General features: G+C 39.7%; 1 protein-coding gene across 3 annotated transcripts in view; it reads right to left on the bottom strand.

Moving 5' to 3' along the window:
• DCAF10 (DDB1 and CUL4 associated factor 10) overlaps positions 3,497 to 21,007 on the bottom strand; it is a 65,860-nt gene continuing 48,349 nt past the window's right edge. For 2 of the 3 annotated variants that reach the window (XR_002336817.1, XM_021066214.1), the window contains 4 exons: positions 16,423 to 16,625; positions 14,396 to 14,509; positions 10,493 to 10,638; positions 3,497 to 8,921 (listed from right to left, as the gene is read on the bottom strand). Coding sequence is in view for 2 of the 3 variants with exons in the window: in XM_021066214.1 (XP_020921873.1) it covers positions 8,553 to 8,921; positions 10,493 to 10,638; positions 14,396 to 14,509; positions 16,423 to 16,625 (832 nt within the window). In the remaining variant the exon portion in view is untranslated. The remainder of the gene's footprint in view (positions 8,922 to 10,492; positions 10,639 to 14,395; positions 14,510 to 16,422; positions 16,626 to 21,007) is intronic. The other variant, XM_021066212.1, reaches the window with a different exon arrangement.

The raw sequence follows: 21,007 nt of genomic DNA, 5'->3' as shown, positions 1-21,007 counted from the left end.
GACTAGGGGTTGAGTTAGAGCTGCATCTGCGACCTGCACCACAGCTTACTGCAACACTGGGTCCTTAACCCAGGGCCAGGGATCGACCCGAGTGCTCATGGATACTAATTGAGTTTGATACTGCTGAGCCACAGTGGGAACTCCCAGGCTCCGACTCTGTTATCTCTAGGTAACACTGCCCTCCCAGCCTTCCCTATGTGGTGTCCACTGCACTGAAATCTGCCTTTTTCGGGTTCACTCAGTAACTCCTGCTGAGGCCTTCAGATCTCGGCTTAAGTGTCACGTTCTTGGGGAAGCTGGCTCATACTTGCAGGACCAAGTCGGGTTCCCCTCTTACATATTCTTGTGCTACCACGTTCCTGCGCTGTTTTCGTGGCACATACCTGTTTTTATTATTATTTGATGCCTTTGGCTCTTTCAAATATCACCTCCATAAGGCTGGGACTCTGCAACTGGTTTCCACAGTTTTAAGTACCTGGCATAGTGCCTGACACCTGGTAGATGTCTGATAAATCTTTCTTTAAGAATTGACAGTGAAGGAACACAGCATTCTGGGATATCCTGTCTGACTTTCATTACTTTGATGGGTCATGGAGGTGGTTTCAAAAAAAATTACCACTGCTTGGGCAGCCTTAATGAAGTACCATAGACTAACTCAAAACAGCAGATACTTCTTACAGTTCCAGATGCTGGGAATGGGAAGTCCAAGATCAAGGTGTTGGTAGATGTGGTTCCTGGTGAAGAGGCCTCTTCTTGGTGTATGGATTTCTCACTTTGTCTTCACAGCAGAGAGAGAAACTCCTGACCTCACCTAAAGCTAATCAGCTCCACAGGTTGCACTCCAGATGGCATCACACTGGGGGTCACGGCTGCAACCTATGAATTTGGGGTTGGGAGGGATTCAGACATTTAACTGATAACGTATATAAGCTAAATGATGAGACTTTCTTAGTTGCCTCCTTTACCTTTCATGCTCAGCTATCCTTTACTCTGAGAAATAACCAGCTACAAGTCTCTGTATGAGTCAGGATTCCAATGTACAGGCAATTCTGTTTTTCTTACTCTTCCTCACATTGTGAATTGTGGAACTCAGCCAAATGAAGCTGACTGAGAAGGGCAAGAAGAAAATAATTATTTCCTTAAAATACTTGGTGTGTCACTGAGTGCTGCTTTGCTACTGGGAGAAGTGCTATGAAGGAAGGGACTTCTTTTTAAATAGCCCAAAATATGTCAGGAATAACCGAAATAGTGATAATTAGTGTTACAGTTAATTAAAGAATGATTAATTTCAGAAAATAATCTCAATTCAAAGGAATTCACTGTTTTTCTCTTCAGTGTCTTACCAAAAAATTAGCATGCCAAGGATGATTATCATTTTCTAGTAAATTTAAAATTGTATGGCAAAATGAACCATCAATCACAGTTAAATAATACAAGAAAATGTCATTCTAAGGAACAGTGTGAATAAAAGCATGTTCTAAATTTATGAGAATTAATCACTATATAGCTTGGCAAAAATTTATCAACTGTGCTTCCTACTGGTGTGAATAATCTTCATTGGATAAATAACCAATTTATAAAACTATACATGATTCATAACAAACTTGTAAATGGCCAGAACATTAATGAAGAGATGTGAATGGTTCAGATCTTGGTAAATGTGTTTTCAAGGGTAAAATGCTAATTCTGTGTTTTAGAACAGCAGCCATCACAAAATGAAGTGTACATGTACCAGTGGAAGGATAAAGTGAAGCCTGAAAGTGCAGGAGGTAATGTAGAATTTGATTAAAAAAAAAAAACCCTTTTAAAAATTTTCTCTTTGTACATGTTTTATAAAACACTGTACATAATGGATCAGTGCAATAACATGTATATAATTTATAAATAACATTTAGAGTGTATTTTTCCTATTAAGATTTATATGATTGAAGAAGTTTGGAATATCACTAGGAAAAATCACCAAGCCACTGCATCTGTCACTGCCTTATGCTTAATTCTGGTCTAAAAATGAACACCTACATAATTTAAACAAAATTTCAAACTACTGCTAAACGCACGTTTGCCATCAACCTTTAAAATACGTTAATCACACAAAGTGTGTCAAATCTTTCAAAGTGGCATTTATTTTTTTTTTTGCCTTTTCTAGGGCCACTTCTGTGGCATATGGAGGTTCCCAGGCTAGGGGTCGAATTGGAGCTTTAGCTGCCGGCCTACGCCAGAGCCACAGCAACACGGGATCTGAGCCGTGTCTGCAACCTTCGCCACAGCTCATGGCAACGCTGGGTCCTTAACCCACTGAGCAAGGCCAGGGATCGAACCCGCAACCTCATCGTTCCTAGTCGGATTCGCCAACCACTGCGCCATAACGGGAACTACTAAAGTGTCATTTATTTTTTAAAAGCACATTATGAGTTAGACTTAAACTAAAATAGTCAGTGCATATATTAATAAAAGGTTTATTGAAACTTTAAAATTGTATGTAGATAAAATAAATTCACTTACAATTCTACTATCCATTTGAAACCTCAACTGAAAGAGTAAAAGCCAATTATATTTTTAGAAAGCTTTTCTCATTCTGAAATAAAGGACTTTTGCTCTGTTAAAAACTTTGTGGGAGGGAGGTAGTTTTGGTTTTATGTTGTTTTTTTTTTTTTTGCTATTTCTTTTCTTTTTTTTTTTTTTTTTGTCTTTTTGCTATTTCTTTGGGCCGCTCCCGCGGCATATGGAGGTTCCCAGGCTAGGGGTCTAATCGGAGCTGTAGCAACTGGCCTACGCCAGAGTCACAGCAACGCGGGATCCGAGCCACGAGTGCAACCCACACCACAGCTCAGGGCAATGCCGGATCGTTAACCCACTGAGCAAGGGCAGGGACCGAACCCGCAACCTCATGGTTCCTAGTCGGATTCGTTAACCACTGTGCCACGACGGGAACTCCAGTTTTGGTTTTAGATTTTAGAAGTTATTTTACTAAATCGTTCACTAGTATTCAATGACTGTGAATATCTTTACTAGAAGGTAGATTAAAAAATACTATAATGCTTATTGTTTCCATCATGTTGAAATGATAATATTCAAAGAGGACCAGTTACATAATTTGTAAGCCCACTGCAAAATAAAAATGTGGGCTCCTTGTTCAAAAAATTAAGAACTTCAAGATGGCTTCAGCAGAGCATTAAACCAAGCCTGGGGCTTTTCTCCGTGCAGGGCCCATCAACATACCCATGAAGCCAACCCTGTGTATAAGTCTATCTCAACTGCAGTTACGGAACATCACAACCTTAGTTACCTTTGTTGCTTGAGCTCCAGTACTGGACTAGATGTATAGTAGAGGTTCATATGTTTGTTGAATGAAAACTGAGCCTTGCAGTTTTCCAAATCAATGAGAAATAGTTTTTCTGATGTATGGTTCATTATAATAAATGGTAGATCCCTTTAGTACCGAATAATTTTAACACATTCTGCCTTCATAGGAACTCGAGGCCACAGAGAGTGAAGATATATTTGATTCATTCAAGAAAAATTTATTGATCCTGCTGGGCACTGGGAATAGAATAGAATAAATAAGACAGTTCCTGCCCTCAAGGGGCTTACAGTCTAGCATAATAAGAATATACAGCACCTCAGAATCTGGTGAGAAAACTTTGTGGTGTCTAGTATTTTTTTCTGAAACACTCCAAATTTCCTGAAAATGTGAATCTAAAGTTGATCAGAAAGCAGGGTTTGGAAATGGAAGATGCAGTGCATTTTACAAGAAAATTCACATATTCAACCAGTAATGTAAAAACCATGAATTCTAAATGAAAAAACTTAGGAAAGCTGAAAAGTCTATTTTAAATACTTTGGACCAGATTTAAATTTTAAAAATTATCTCTGGCATTTTCATTTATAGTGACATATATGATAGAGGAGGTGTATGCATTTGAGATTTATTCCCTGGAGCTTTTGCTAAAACCCATTTTTCTATCACTAATTCATTATAGCTAAAGAAAGCAGCATACAGATAAATTTGAGACTTTCCTTTTGATAATAATTTCCATTATAATTTGAATGGGAGAAATTCTTAAGAATGTTTATAAATTTCAGTAATATCTTATTCTGTACTGAGACTAAACTGTGTCTTTGTATCATGTGTGATAATTTAAGTGTATATTTTTATGGTTATTGACAAAGTTTAATGGCATCAAAGATAGATACCCTTAAGTCTATCTGGATTTTCACTGTCCTTTTCCCTCTGCACTCTTCTTTTTTCTTAAAAGCACGAAAGACCCTTGTGCAAATACAGTCTGTTTTTGCTTCCCTGTACTTTGGTGCATTGCTCTTCCTTAATCTAGCAGCATCCTTAGCTTGTAGTATTTTACTTAGTGGCAACTGAGACAATCACTAGCTTGGGCTTTAACTGAGAACTTCTATTATCTATAGAATTATTGTGAACCTGTCAGGAAAGTGGTGAGCAATGAAGAGAGCTGTCTCACAGATGGCTCCCAGAGCTCAGCCACCTCCTGAGACACTAAGCAGACTTGCTATCTCATGTCCCAGCTCCTAACAGATGAAAACGGCACATTAGAAGGAAGTAGGGAGCCTGTCAGAGACAGGCATATTGATAGTGTGGTAGGAGACCACTCAAGCAAAACAAACTGCTTAGCAGATACAAATTTTTTTAAATTAGAAAGAAAAAAACCACACCAAGAATCTGAGGCAAATATATATACACCTCAGGGCTGAGGGAATCACTTTATAATAATTGATCTTAACTCATATTTGTTATAGCCCTTTACATTTTGTGAAGTATTTTACATACATCAGAGCTCACTGGATATTGGTAACAACACAATGGATATAACTTTTACTTTTCAACACGAAGAAACAAATTGTACTGAGCATGCTGTTTAAGAAGGCAGGTAGGTATACTAACATATCTGAAAGATTTGCATCAAAAATAATTACAAGTTTTATATTTTGGCACTTGAGATATGCATTAATTATCCCAAAATTAATATATATGTTTTCTCTCATGACCAACACAGAGTGTTACTGAGTGAATTTTCATAGCGCTCAGGGTCAGCTGGTACATTATGTGGATGATTGTCCTCAGTAAGTTATCACACTATGTCTCTTACTAAACACAAGCTTAACAGATACTTATGGATGGCAATACCATAGATTCTAATAATAATGGGGAACACCAGGCTTCAAAAAGATTCTCAAAGTGTTTTCCTATATTGCACTTTCTAAGGAAAAAGCCTTAACAGTGACAGAATATGATCCTGGGTCTAGACCTACGAGTGGGGAACATGTGATATCGACCTTTCTGTGTCTGTTCTCTAAGATTTTTGGTAGAGCCTCTTCTCAGGGATGTAACAAGGAGAAATAACAAAACATACATGTTCTTTAGTCTTGAGAAAAGAAGACAACACCCAATTGCAAAAGATTAAAATAGAGGTCTCTTCTGCATCAGCCACTTCATTTTCACAATTGAAAATAGGGCACTATTGTATATTTGATGTTCCTAAACTCATTCAACGTAGCTTTGCCGTAACTATACTGTTGTGCAGAAAGATTTTTAAGATAGAAGTATACTTTGTACTATACTTACCAACAATTATCAATTATAATACATTTATCAACTATCATGAATAAAAATGACTAAATAAAATTTAAACACACCAGATTAGATTTTGTACTTTAAGTGAAATGGGATTTTGAAATTTTAAATGTCATTTCCTCCAATAGTATATAACATTCCTGATGCCCTTGAATTCCTTGATCGATATCCCCGGACTTTTTGCTCAAGACCAAAACTCAAAGAGGACAAAGGTTTTGTTGAGTTTGCTGGATGTGAATTTGCTGTTTTTATATGAGGCTATTTATCCTGCTTGAGGATTTTTAGTTAGGAGTGGACTGTCTGTATGCCCTGCAGTTTATGGCATTAATTCTAAGAGAAATTGTCAATCTTGTAAATGTTCCTTTATACAGTGAGGAAGATAAGCCAGCTCTGTCATAAAGCACCTCCAGAGGATGTTAAACAGGTAAATTAACAGGCCAGTTTGCCAGTCTTTACAAACTAAAGGGCAAAATGGTGGAGTAGCAAGCATAGGCTTGGCACTCAAACAGACCTGGTTCTGAAGCCCAATGCTGCCACCCCATGCCAGCTCTGTGGCTTAAATCACTTAACCTTTTTGATCCTCCATTTCCTCTAAAGTAAACTGGTGCCCATGCCACTTACCTTGTAGTTTTTGTGAGGATTAAGTAGTAAATTATTTGACACATGATAGGCATTCTATCTATAGTGGTTAAAGAATCATGGAGTGAAATTTAGAGTTAGGCAACCTTTGGGTCCAGCATCTGACATGGATCTCTCCAAAGGAGATGTATGTATGGAACCTTCTTTTGATTATCAATACTACCACTGGTCTTAATAGCTTATTTTCAATGTCAACATTGTTTTTGTCTCAAAAACTTTATTTTCTTTATAATAGGTGTTTTTTTTCTTAGACGTTCACAGCAAACCTGTGTGTTTTCACTGTGGTAATTTTTTTGATGACTAAAAAATTTCCAGTTTTTCTTTAACATCCATGGTAAGATGATCTAATTTTTTAAATCCGTCCTAGAGCCAGCATTATCAAAGTGAGATGTATATACATGTGCGAATGGCTGTCTGCTAAGTCCTACAAAAAATGTCATTTTTACTCATGTATTTGGGTTGCTTAAATATTTTTATAAGATTTAAACTATGTTCTTATGGCTGGAATTCTCAGCATTGATACACCCATGCCTTCCTTTTTCAATCTATTGGCTAGTATAAGGGTATTCACAATAATACAACCTAAAGACAAAATAAACTTCATAAATCATTGTTTTAACACCCTGCACAATACAGTAGAAATTGCCCTGAGCAAGTAATTAAGAGACTTGAATTCAAGTCCTGGCTCTGCCACTAATTTTGCAGGATGACCTTAGGTAAAGTCATTTAACTTCTAATTCATCAAATAATGAAGTTTAGTCCATTTTAAGTTAATTTCTACCTCTAAAATTGCTTTCATTTGCTCATTTTTTAAATAATCAAAATACCTTCTGGGAGTTACATTAATAAGCACCTAATGGGTAAAGAAGTATTTACTGATGTTTAAGGTAGGATGTTTCAAGCTGTGATCCAGGAACCACCTGAATAAAGATTTCTTGGGGTTCCTGTAAAAATACAGATTCCTGTCCTCTCTGGCTGAGTAAGAACCTCCTAAGGTGAGGGTTAGGTTTCTGTATTTTTCACAAGCTCCTCAATGATTATAATGCACCCTAATGTTTGAGAACCACTGGCCTAAGAGAATGTGATCTAAGAGGGAAAAAGCTAGCATGTGGCTTGAACTACTCCAGCTGCTGGTAAATCTCTTCTGAGGACAATACCATTCAAAGTGGAAGAGACTAGAAAAAAGCTGCTTACTTCAGCAGCGCAGTCAGCTTTGTGCTTGACCCCTGCCTGGTGCTTTTGACTTGCTGTGTTCCATAACCAAACACAACAGATGGTCTTAGTCTTGACACCCAAGTCACTGACCGCCATAGTTATGACAACAGCTTGAAGACAACTGCCGTTTTCCCCTCATTAGTGGTAAGAGCAGAGCTCAAGAAAGAAAGATAAGGAAAACACAACCTCTTTACTCACAATTCTCCCCCAGCCATCATTTGTGTGATTCAAATGATCTGGCGGAGGAAAGAGAAAATCTAAGCCACAGCGTTCTCAACACTCTGTAGTCATATAGTGTACTCATCTCATAAATAAATCCTCTTCTCTACAATAAAAATGACCAAAGCCCATTCCTTCTCCTCTTTTCCTTTCTAATGCTGTTGACAGGAACAAAATACCTGCTAGACACATGCTAGAAATTTAAAAATTCATACAAGTAAATTACAAAGGGAGTTGATAATTTTTTTTTTTCCTTAGAATCTCACAACAAAATCTCTCTCATGGTGAAAAAATACATATAATTTTAACAGGAAGCTTAAAAGACATTTTGCTGCAAGACTGTAAGAGTTATAAGAATAATGCCATTATCTGTGCTCATTTCAGAGAAATGTAATAGCAACTTTAACAGGCCAAGTATACTGGTAAGTGAAGGTGAAATTTCTTTTCAACAACTAGTATGCCAATATCAAACTTCTGGGTTTTATTCAATACTAGTGTTATGAGTTTCTCCTAATCCAGCCAAAACTCCTGCCAAATGTCCACAAAATTCACACCAAAATCAAAAAACAAAACAGAATTGAAAGAAAATTGACAAGAGCTACCATGCAAAATAACCAGGAGAACTGGAGTTCAGTGGCACAGATCAGCAGGAGCAGAGGAATGCTGCAAAAGATGGTGCTGCCTCGAGTCTAATTTGGCGATGCCCGCATGATGCTGGACAACCAAGTACTCAGGTCACAGGTGTGTTTGTGGACCCGTAAGAACCAGGATCTTGACCAAAACTTTTAAGATCTTCTAAAAAGAAAATACTTCACCTAAATTGAAGTAATACATAAGTCAAACACCAGAAAAGTTCCTTAGTTGATGTAAGTTGTGCCTAAAACTTTGGCTGATACAGAGAAACCCGTCCACTAAGGCACCCGGAGGCGATCTGGCAATGTGTTGGAGAGAACTTTGTCGTCAGTACCACATCATTATGAGAGTACAAAGAACGGATCACCCGCAGGGGACTGGCTTCTTTGGGCAAACAGTCAATCAGTTCACTGCACTGCTTGTCAAATCCTAACAAGCGAATCCCGTAGCCGTGTGGGGAAGAAATCATTCGCCCGTCAGGGCTGAAGCAAAGTTCTTTGATATAACCCCTGCCTACATTGGCTTCCTCAATGTAATGAGTCAGTCGTAGAGAACAACGAGGTGAGACGGGTCGCACAGGAGCTCCTTCTTGGAATTCATAGACACAAGTCCACTAGGGGAAAAGAAAAGAGAGTTATGGAGTTCTCGTGGTGGCGCAGTGGTTAGAATCTGACTAGGAACCATGAAGTTTCAGGTTTGATCCCTGGCCTTGCTCAGCGGGTTAAGGATCTGGTGTTGCCATGAACTGTGGTGTAGGTCAAAGATGCGGCTCAGATCCTGAGTTGCTATGGCTGTGGCGTAGGCCTGTGGCTACAGCTCTGATTTGACCTCTAGCCTGGGAATCTCCATATGCCGCAGGAGTGGCCCTAGAAAAGACAAAAAGACACACAAAAAAAGTTATAAAGCCCCATAAATGGAGTATAACCTTTAAAAATTGTGTATAACTATATTTTCACCTGTAACTTACATATTTTATAGCAACTATATTTCAATTAAACCAAAAACAAAGTTATAGAGCCCTAGTGCTACAGATAATTAAAAAAAAAAAAAAGCTCAAAAGAATGCCAGTTACAGAAGTGTTGCAAGAAATCATTCAGATGAATGCTACCCCTCCCGCAACTAACAATAATTATAGACCTGGACAGTCTTTATTCATATCAAGATTATGCTGTACTGTGACACTTTAAAACCTTTTATTCCCTGAGGCCACTGTGATTTCTGTAGTAAAAATTTCCTTTTCTGAATGCAAAATAATCTTTTAATTTTTTTTTTGGCTGCGCCTGCGGCCTACAAAAATTCCTGGGCTGCAGCAACCTGGGCCGCTGTAGTAACATGCCGGAGAGTTAAACCACTGGGCTACAAGGGAACCCCCCAGAGTAACAACAGTTTTGATATTCTAGGGTTAAGACATCCAAGCCCTATAGTACCTCTCCTCCTACATACTTTAAAGATTCTTCTCTTCTTCTGTTAGTTGTGGCTTCTAGACTAGTGAGAACCATGGAAGACCCCTGCTTTCTAGAGTAAGGAGAATCCCAAGGTTATATAAGACCTTTCCTCCATTCATCAGTTTAGTCCCTTCCTTTCCCAAAGCTCTCCCTGGTTTTTAAACGGAGGAAATCATAATACTCAATTGGCTTAGCTAAACCTCCCATTTGGCCAGCTTAGCTCAGTCCTATGTTTATAAGAGGTTTTTTACAATGAAATGAAGGAGGCAAGAATTAAGAAGCTGGGCTCAGTCTGAGCTGATGACTACTTTCTTCCTCTTTTTCTCTCTCCCCCTCTCTCCTCTCTCCTTCTCTCTCCTTCCTTCCTTCTTTCTTTCTTGTCCTACCTACGGCATATGGAGGTTCCCAGGCTAGGGGTCCACTCAGAGCTGTGGCTACCAGCCTATGCCATAGCCACACCAATGCAACCTACACCACAGCTCATGGCAACACCGGATCCTTAACCCACTGAGCAAGGCCAGGGATCGAACCCGCGTCCTCATGGATGCTAGTTGGGTTTGCTAACTGTTAAGCCACGATGGGAACTCCTGATGGCTACCTTAAAGTACTTGCCCACTTGCCACACTCAGGCCAGAGAGGAGGAAGACGGGTTTTCAAGGGAGGAAGGCACCATGAGCACACATGGCAATGGCAATTTGTTCAGTCAGCCCCATTGCAGGTGGAGTGCTGTGACCCGTACCTCCTGATCATCCGTGTTGCTTGAGCACCGAAGAAGAGTGGCCCAGCCTTTTGGGTGCAACTGTAAGGATGTGATACAATTTCCACGGTCTCTCTCACCAGGAACTTCAGGGGTTAACACTTCAAGACTATTTCTTGGTGAAACTCCTGAGATACAAAAAAATTAGGATGTGAATAGCACAGGGAACTATATTCAGTCTCTGGGGATGGGATAGACCATGATGGAAGATAATATAACAAAATATAACATTTTATATATATATGTTATATATATATGTATATATATAACAAAATATACATTCACTTTGGTGTACAGCAGAAATTGGCACAACATTGTAAATCAACTATACTTCAATAAAAAAATACTTAATACAAATTCCAGCTCCTGAATTTTCTTATCAGAGGACTAAGGCAGCTCATGAAAGCTTTGATTTCTGACAGCCACCCCTATGCCTTTATTCCTTCGCCTGCCCCTTATGCTACCACATGTAAAAAAACCATGGTGCCCCTTAATGCACAGGGTGTGCTCTTTAAGGTGGGGATAAGGGTAAACGTATGACTAGAACTAAAGCATTCAACTTCTTGCAGCAGGAATCACCAGTGACCCAAAGTTAAGGCATTACAGCTGACTCAGAGTTCTTTTGTTTTGGATCAACATCTCAGAAATCTCTTTATTTAAGAATCAAAGTCAGATGAAAGGAATCTGGAAAAGTTACAGGTAACAATTCTCTCACAGAGGACCTGGTTCTCTCTAGCCCAGAGAAGGAACTACCTGGAAGCCATGACTGCCTTTATATAGATAAAAGGCTATTATGTGTACAGCAACAGGACTTACAGTTCCAAAGGACAGTCCTATAAACAACAAATCAACCTATAATTTTGGAAGTAAGAGAGGACAACTCACACAGACATGTCAGACAACTCAGACATATCAAGGGGTGGGAGGTACTGCCAATCCTACATATTCCTGGTACTCTGCTATGACTGCCGTAGTGAGCCGCTGTCATTATGGGACAACGTCATATCCCTCAAATATGTGGAGAACCATGTTCACAAACATTGTAAGGAAGCAACTTAGAAATTTAATATCAAAAGAAATATTTCAACACTTTTTTGTTGTTGTTGTTGTTGTTGCTATTTCTTGGGCTGCATCCGCAGCATATGGAGGTTCCCAGGCCAGGGGTTGAATCGGAGCTGCAGCCACCGGCCTACGCCAGAGCCACAGCAACGCGGGATCCAAGCCGTGTCTGCAACCTACACCACAGCTCACGGCAACGCCGGATCGTTAACCCACTGAGCAAGGGCAGGGATCGAACCCGCAACCTCATGGTTCCTAGTCGGATTCATTAACCACTGCGCCACAACGGGAACTCCTCAACACTTCTTTGCCTGTGGAAGGAATTGCTTTAAAGATAATGAGCTCCCTCTGTCAGGTTCAGTCTCTGGCCTAGGAACTTGCCACAGGTGCAGCCAAAACAAAAAACAAAGGCTAAGGTTAGGGATCTGGCATTGTCACTGCAGCAGCTTAGGTTGTTGTTGTGGTGCAGGTTCAATCCCTGGCCCCACAAAAAATCCACATGCCATGGGTGTGGCCAAAAAAAAAAAAAAAGATAATGAGTTCTCACTCTGTGAATTATTTATCTTAGATGTGTTATCTTTAAAAAAAAATTCTCATTAGATTACTATAGCATTGAAAGAAACTTGTGAAGTTCTTACATTGTTACAACCAAATTATACCTAAATAATGACTTCACTTGTGACTGAACTTGAATAAAAATTTTAGAGGGGAAAAAAACCCCTACTTCATGAATTAATTTTCAAAATCTACAACAGGAATTCCCACTGTGATGCAATGGGATTGGCAGCATCTCTTCAGTGCCAGGATGCAGGTTTAATCCCCAGCCTATCACAGTGGGTTAGAGGATCTGGCATTGCTGTGGCTGCAGCATAGGTCAAGCAAGTGCAGCTGGGATCTGATCCCTGGCTCAGCTACTCTATCTGCCATGGGGCAGCCAAAACAGGAAGGAAAAAACAACAAACAACAAAAGCACAAAAGATACCTATTCTGAATAGGTAAGTAGTGGTTTTTGAGCTGTGCTCCTTGGAGGTTCCTCGAGAGCTGGCAAAAGGGGGGAACCCTATGGGGCCCAAGGTGGAGATGGGTGGGGAAGACTGGAGGGTCAAGGACCTCCTAATTTCACTTGAACCAGTTACGCCACTTTTATTTGTGCTGCATCCCTAAGAATCCACAGCAGATTTCATGTCGAAAATAAGAGTTTGAATCCTGAAATGAGCTTGAAATTTTTTGCTCTATATAACTACTGTATCTACTAAACTATGGTACTAACATATTTGAAGAATGAAGACCTGGGATTTCCAACATTCAGAGCAACCTTGCCTATAAGCCCCTTCTCTTCACATTCCCCATTTTCTTCCTCTCTCTGCCCAAACGCCTCATACATTATCTCACCTCCATTTCCCAACTCCCTCTAGCATGAAACTGCTGTATAGTCTGGGTTTAGGTTTACCACTGCAACAAGCAAGCAAGTTAACCTTAAGTTTTTCTGATGGATGGTTTAATTAATCAATGAAGGTTTTTCTCAATGATTAAGAACCTTGGCAGAGTTCCCGTTGTGGCTCAGCAGTAACTAATCTGACTAGCATCCATGAGGACGCAGGTTCGATCCCTGGCCTTGCTCAGTGGGTTAAGGATCCAGCATTGCCGTGAGCTGTGGTGTAGGTCACAGACACCGGCTCAGATCTGGCATTGCTGTGGCTGTGATGTAAGACAACAACTACAGCTCCAACTTGACCCTTAGCCTGGGAATTTCCATATGCCTTGGGCGTGGCCCTAAAAAGATAAAAAGAGTGAGATAGCTCTTTGGAGTATAGTATCTAAGGCCTAGCCCCTTTTAAAAATAAAAAAGAACCTTGGCTTGTTTCCCATAGCCAAAGTAGAAGGACAAGAACAGGTAGATTGGAAAAAGATGTTTCTGCTACAAATCAAAGGCGAAATGTGGATTAGTATGGAGAAGGACAGTGGGTGAGATTTGCATAGGTAGAAAGCATCTCAATTAGGGGGTGGAAAGAACAGATTAAGCAGCTAGTTCCACCAGAATGGCAGGGGGTGGGGGGGAATGACAAAAGCAGAGTAGGGCCAGATTGTAGCTCACTTTCTCCCACAACCCTTCTGAGGCTGCCAGGAATTGATGAGATAAGGAAATGGCAGAGCAAAAGCCTCCTGGGCTGGAACCAGGTGACTTTCACAAGCACCTGATAAACTCATCCCCTTATATTTATATAGCACTGTCTCATGCATAATCTCATTTAATTTCCATAACAACCTTGATTTGAGTCTACATTTCCCAACTATTCCATCTCCAAACTAGACCAAACTAAACCCAGCAAATAAAACCAAAATTCAAATTCCAACAAAAATTCAAGCTCAAGATAATTTAACCCTAGACACTCTGGTCAGCTTTCTGAAATTAATGACTGAGGGGCAAGGAATAGCCTCATCTCTAGGCTTTTATTTTTACGGATTAAAACCAAACCAGGAGTTCCCGTCGTGGCACAGTGGTTAACGAATCCGACTAGGAGCCAAGGGGTTGCGGGTTCGGTCCCTGCCCTTGCTCAGTGGGTTAACGATCCGGCGTTGCCGTGAGCTGTGGTGTAGGTTGCAGACGCGGCTCGGATCCCGAGTTGCTGTGGCTCTGGCGTAGGCCGGTCGCTACAGCTCCGATTCGACCCCTAGCCTGGGAACCTCCATATGCCACGGGAGCGGCCCAAAGAAATAGCAAAAAGACACACACACACACACACACACACACACACAAAACCAAACCAAAGAAAACTATTTTAGAATCTGTTATGGCAAGATTATAAAATCCAACTTTTAACCTACCTTCTCTCTGTGAGGCTCGTGACATGTGTTTCTCAGAAGAGGAATTAGAATCACTATGATGACAAGGTGAACCCGAAACTCTAGGACCAGATGAACTCGATGAAGTGGTAAGATCTTGAAAATACAAAATGTTCTGACAATAAACCTAGCAAAACTCTGGTAGTGTCTCTTAACTTTTTAATCATCTACTTGAACCATACTGTTAAAGTTCTCTGAAACATAGCAAGTACATAAACACCTAAAACTGGCCTGTAACTAAGACTGAGGTGAGCAAGATAACTCTTTGGAGTACTGTATCTAAGGCCTAGTCCCTTTCTAAAACCCTTTATAAATGACTTCCTAAAGTGAAATAAAAATGAAAAACCAAATAAACATAAGTAAACATAGGAGTATCTTTGGTTTCCCATTGTTTCTGTAGTGAAATGGAACAAGAAAATTTAATAAGAATAAAAACTGAGCTGTTCACCCTGTTGTTTAATGTTAGAATACGGTCCAAAGAACAGGTCTATTACTGAGAGCATGAATAGATCCTTCTTAAAGCATACCAACAGCTTCTATCATCATTACTGAAATTATGTGAATGCTATCTTTGAAATGTAATACAAATTCAACATTGAAATCTGTGAAAAAATAAAATGAATATCATTTCAGTCTGATGTTTTACTCCAAAGAGCAATATCTACTTCACACTTTTCTAGTGGCTCCACACTTCTGTGGGAACTTACTAATTTCTTTGGATGGTATTAAGCATTGGAATTACCCTTAGAAGACAGAAAACCTTCTTGGTTTTTAAGCAAAACATGCCTACTAGACCTTCTAAATGACTTCTCACTAAGCTAAAGTTGATTATTAATGTTTAACCTAAAAAATTCTGAAATTGAAAGGACTGTACTTGCATTAATTATGAAATCCCTTGCTTACAAACAGAGTGATAAAACTTTAATTTCTACTTTTAGCAACTTCAGTACAGTGAGGGCCTCATATTCCCAAAGGGGCGTCTGGAAGTGGCCTCAAGCATAAAGATCCCAACCATTTGAAGCTGATTGTAAGCAGCAGTTTATGGAGTTCCCATCATGGTGCAGTGGTTAACGAATCCGACTAGGAACCATGAAGTTGCAGGTTTGATCCCTGGGCTTGCTCAGTGGATTAAGGATCTGGCGTTGCCGTGAGCTGTGGTGTGGGTCGCAGATGTGGCTCAGATCCCACATTGCTGTGGCTCTGGCATAGGCCAGCAGCAACAGCTCCAATTAGACCCCTACCCTGGGAACCTCCATATGCCGTGGGAGCAGCTCAAGAAAAGACAAAAAAAAAAAAGCAGCAGTTTATGAACATTATATGTTCCAAATGCTTAAGTCTCTTCTTTTGGGTTCTTGTTCATAAACACAATTTTATAAATGATGGATATGTTCCTGTTTCAGGTCTCTTTTTCCTAAGGGTAAATGAAATATAGTCTCTATCACATAATGCAGTAAGTTTTCTAGAGCCCTCAATTTCACTTAGGTCCAATGGAACTGGCAGCAGGAAAAGTAACAGGGCTTTAGCAAGAGGATGTTTAAGAGTCATGAGATAAGATGGCACTAGCTACCTGTGTCTAGACATCTGAGAGTCTAGGATGCAATAGAGACTTAAAACTCTATACCGACTATAATTTAATTAGCTCTTCTGGGCTCTAGAAGGACTTAAAAAGATTGACACTACCTTGGGCCGCCACTAATTTTTGAAATGATGATGATTTACAAATATTGATGAAAGATTTTCTGGCTAGCAGAGAGCTAAAAAAAGTATTTTTAGGGTTAGTTAATCTTCTAGATCATCTGTGATAGAGAGGCACAAATCAATACTATGTCAGAAATACATACAGATAATTATACTTCCTTGGGGAAAAAGCTCTCACTGGGCTTTCCAAAGAATGTCTTTTAATTTTCTTCCCTTCTTCCTGCTGTCATTCCCAGAATAGAAACATATATCATCCCCATGTTTGATATTCTTTAGAACACTTTTTCTGTAATCAAAAAAGGAAAGCTTACCTGAACTTGATGTAGTTCTTCTTGCTCTCAAAATGGGGTAACTGCCTACCTCTAAAGACTTGGTTAAGTCAAGATCATGCAAAATCAAGAGATATCCAGAGGACGTTGAGATCAACATTTTGGAACAATCTGGTGTTAGTCTCATTCGCATAAGAAAACGTGTGTGAAAGAATTTCTTATGTGGACACCCATCTTCTGTACACCTACAGAAGAAATCAACAGAACCTAGAGTTACCATAAATATAAGCATTCAGAAATACTCATTTTTTTACCCTTCAAACTAGAATTTACAGTGTATACTCAGACTTATACACATGAAATTTTGTTGCTAACCATTCCTTCTTTCACCTCTAACATTTTTTTAAACATTATTCTGATGTATTAAGTAAGACTATGTTAATGTAAACTCTCACTTTTTATTGTTCTAAAAATCTCTATTTCACTTTTTGATTAAAGGTTTAGCTGAGCCTATAATTGTATTTTATTTTATTTGGCCATGCCAGAGACATGCAGAAGTTCTGGCGCCAGGGATCCGACCTGAGTCGCAGCAGTGACAACACAGGTCCTTAACCCACTGAAACACCAGGCAACTCCAGGGTTTACCTGAGCCTATAACTTCAGGGTTATAGTTCTTTCTGAATATTGAATATAATATTCCACTGAGCTCTGGTCTCTACTGTTGCTATTTTTAAGTCTGCTAACGAGTTGTTACTTTGAATATTTTTTTTTCCTTTGGCTGATCTCTTTGTCTTTGGAGTACTGCAGTTTTACTCTGATATATATATATATATATATAAATTTGTATTTTTCTATTTATCTTTATTGGGATTCACCTGACTTTCTAAATGTTAAGATTCATACTACTCATATATTCTGGATAATTCCCCATTATTATTCCAATATTGCCTCTTACCTATTTTCTCCATTCTTTTGGAGCTCCAAATAGATATTTGAGACATTTCCATTTGACTCTCCTTGTCTCATAACTGCTCTTTCATGTTTTTTGTCTCATTTCTATATGTTGCATTCTGGGTAATTTTTCAATATCTATCAATTTTTTAAAGCTATATCTAATCTATTTATGTTTATAAATTTCAATAGCTGTAATTTTTTTTTAAAGTTCTATTTGGCTCTATTTCAAATCTGCCTGGTCTTTTGGATATATAGTTATTCCTTGCCTATGATTTTCATTCTCCATTTTATTTCCTTTTTAAAAATTATCTTGGAGTTCCTGTTGTGGCTCAGTGGTTAATGAATCCAACTAGGAACTGTGAGGTTGTGGGTTCGATCCCTGGCCTTGCTCAGTGGGTTAAGGATCTGGCATTGCCGTGAGCTGAGGTGTAGGTGGCAGATGCAACTCGGATCCCACATTGCTGTGGCTGTGGTGTAGGCCGGTGGCTACAGCTCCAATTCGACCCCTAGTCTGGGAACCTCCGTATTGCTGTGGCAGCAGCCCAAGAAATGGCAAAAAGACCAAAAAAAAAAAAAAAAAACCACTTTAAAATTGTGAACTGTATCATACATACAGAAAATAACATAAAACAGAGTTAAAAGAAAAATGAACACCTGTGACTCATCACCCACATTAAGCAACAGAACAATACCTGTACTTTTTAAAAATTTTTTTGTCTTTTTGTCTTTTTGTCTTTTTAGGGCTGCACCCACGGCACATGGAGTCTCCCAGGCTAGGGGTCGAATTGGAGGTACAGCTATCAACCCACACCACAGCCACAACAACACGGGATCTGAGCTGCATCTGTGACCTACACCACAGCTCATGTCAACGCCGGATCCTTAACCCAATGAGTGAGGCCAGGGATCGAACCCTCGTCCTCATGGATACTAGTTGGGTTCATTAACCACTGAGCCATGACGGGAACTCCAATACCAGTACTTTAAAAGTCACTTCTGTAGCAATCTTCAGTCAACATGCACTGCTTCAAGCGTACAATGTCTTTTTTAATCTCTCTGAGGATAGTAATAGTTTTGTTTTTTACGGCTGCACCTGCAGCATATGAAGTTCTGAGACTAGGGGTCAAATCAGAGCTGCAGCTGCTGGCCTAGCCACAGCCATGGAAATGTGGGATCTGAGTTGCATTTGTGACCTACTGAACTATGCTGCAGCTGGCGTCAATGCTGCATCCTTTTTTCTTTCCTCATTTTTGGCCGCCCCTCAGCATATGGTATTGCCAGGGCCTGGGATCAGATCTGAGCTGCTGTCTCAACCTAAGCTACAGTTGCAGCAACACTGGATGCTTAACCCACCATGTGAAGCTGGGGATTGAACCCACATCCCAGCGCTCCCGAGACGCTGCCAATCCCGTTGAAACAGTGAAAACTCCAACTCTGGATCCTTAACCCACTGAGTGAGGCTAGGGAGCGAACGTGCATCCTCTCAGAATATATATAGAGAGTTTGTTGGAACACAGCTATACTCATTCATGTATTATCTGTGGCTGCTCAAACACAATAAAACAAAGCTTAAAATATTTATTACATAGTTCTTCACAGAAACAGCTTGACAGCTCCTGATAAAGACAATCATGTCATCTATGAATGATACTGTTTCATTTTTTCCATTCCAATCATTTCTTTTACTGCACCGACTAGGACCCTGCCTCCTTCCACCCCCCAAAAATAGTGAACAGTAGTAGTAATAACAAGCATGTTCTCCTTCCTGATTTTATAGAGAAAACTAAAGTTTCACTATTTAAAAATGTCCTATAGATTTTTAATGTATACCTTTGATGAGTTTTCTCCTATGTCTAGTTAATTGTTTTAGTTTTATCAAGATATAATTTACATACCAAAAAATTCACTCATTTTAACTGTACAATTATATGATTTTTAGTAAATTTACAGAGATAAATTTAGAACATTTTCATCACTCTAAAAAATTCTTCTGCCCATTAGCAGTCACGTCTTTTCCTACTCCCAGCCACAGGAAACCACTAATCTACTTTCTGTCTCTATAGAGCTGCCAACTGTTGAATTTTCATATAAACACAATCATGTAAGTTGTCTTTTAATGTTTATTTTTTTCTTTTTAGGGCCGCACCTGCAGCATATGGAAGTTCCCAGACTAGAGGTCAAATCGGAGCTGCAGCTGCTGGCCTACACCACAGCCAAGGCAACACGGGACCCAAGCTGTCTGTGACCTACACCACAGCTCACAGCAACACCGGATCCTGAACCCACTGAGCAAGGCCAGGAACTGAACCCGTATCCTCGTGGACACTAGTTAGGTTCATAACCCTCTGAGCCACAACAGGAACTCCAATAAGTTGTCTTCTGGTTTGGCTTTTTCACTTAATTTTTTTTTGAGGTTCATCCATGTTGTAGCACATACAACTTTGTTCCTTTTCATTGCCACATTTTGTTTATCCTTTTACCAGCTGATAAATATTTGGATTGGTTCTTTTTTTTTTTTTTCTATTATGACTAATACTACTATGAGCATTCTCTGTGTGGACATATGTGTTAATTTCTCTTGGGTAGGTATCTAGGAGTGAAATTGCTGGGTCATACGGCAGCTCTGTTTAATATTTTAAGAGGTTGAAAAAGTGTTTTCTAAAATGGTTATATCATTTTACATTCCTAACAGCAAGATAATGAAGTTCCACTTTCTCCATATGCTTGCCAATCTGTTGCTGTCTTTTTGTTGAAGCCATCTTATTTTGTGTGAAGTGGTATCTCATTTTGGTTTTAATTTGCATTTCCCTTAAGACTAATGATGTCAAATACCTTTTCATGTGCTTATTAATCATTTGTATATCTCCCTTGGTGAAATATCTATATAAACATCTTGCCCATTTTTAAACTGGGTTATTTGTGTACATATAAGTGAGTTGGAAGAGTTCTTTATACATTCTGGTCGCAATAGCCGTACCTGAGTCACATGGAAGTTCCTGGGCCAGTGGCCAAATCAGAGCTTGTGGCTGCAGGCCTACGCCACAGTCACAGCAGTGCTGGATCCGAGCTATATCTGTGACCTACACTGCAGCTTGCGGCAATGCTGGATCCTTAACCTACTGAGTCAGGCCAGGGATCAAACCTCCATTCTCATGGACACTATATCAGGTTCCTAACCTGGTGAGCCACAGTGGGAACTCCTGACACAAATCCTTTATTAGATGTAATTTACAAATATCCTATCCCATGTAGTTTTCTTTCCTTTTTTGGGGGTGGGGCTGCACTCACAGTATGTAGAAGTTCCTAGTTTCTAACCCATATCACAGCAGTGACCTGAGCAACTACAGGGGCAATGCTAGATCCTTAACCCGCTAGACATTCAGGACACTCCTCTTTTCACTTTTTTTTCTTTTTTTGGCTTTTCTAGGGCCGCACCCATGGCATATGGAGGTTCCCAGGCCAGGGGTCTAATCAGAGCTGTAGTTGCCGGCCTACACCAGAGCCACAACAATGCTGGATCCGAGCTGCATCTGCAACCTACACCACAGCTCACAGCAACTCCGGTTCCTTAACCCACTGAGCAAGGCCACAGATTGAACCCGCAACCTCATGGTTCCTAGTCAGATTCGTTAACCACTGAGCCACAATGGGAACTCCTTTTTTTTTTCTTTTT

The sequence above is a fragment of the Sus scrofa genome, chromosome 1 (assembly GCF_000003025.6).
Source record: "Sus scrofa isolate TJ Tabasco breed Duroc chromosome 1, Sscrofa11.1, whole genome shotgun sequence".
Classification (NCBI taxonomy): domain Eukaryota; kingdom Metazoa; phylum Chordata; class Mammalia; order Artiodactyla; family Suidae; genus Sus; species Sus scrofa.
Note: the sequence above shows the minus strand (reverse complement) of the source record. Positions and strands in the feature narration are given on the sequence as shown.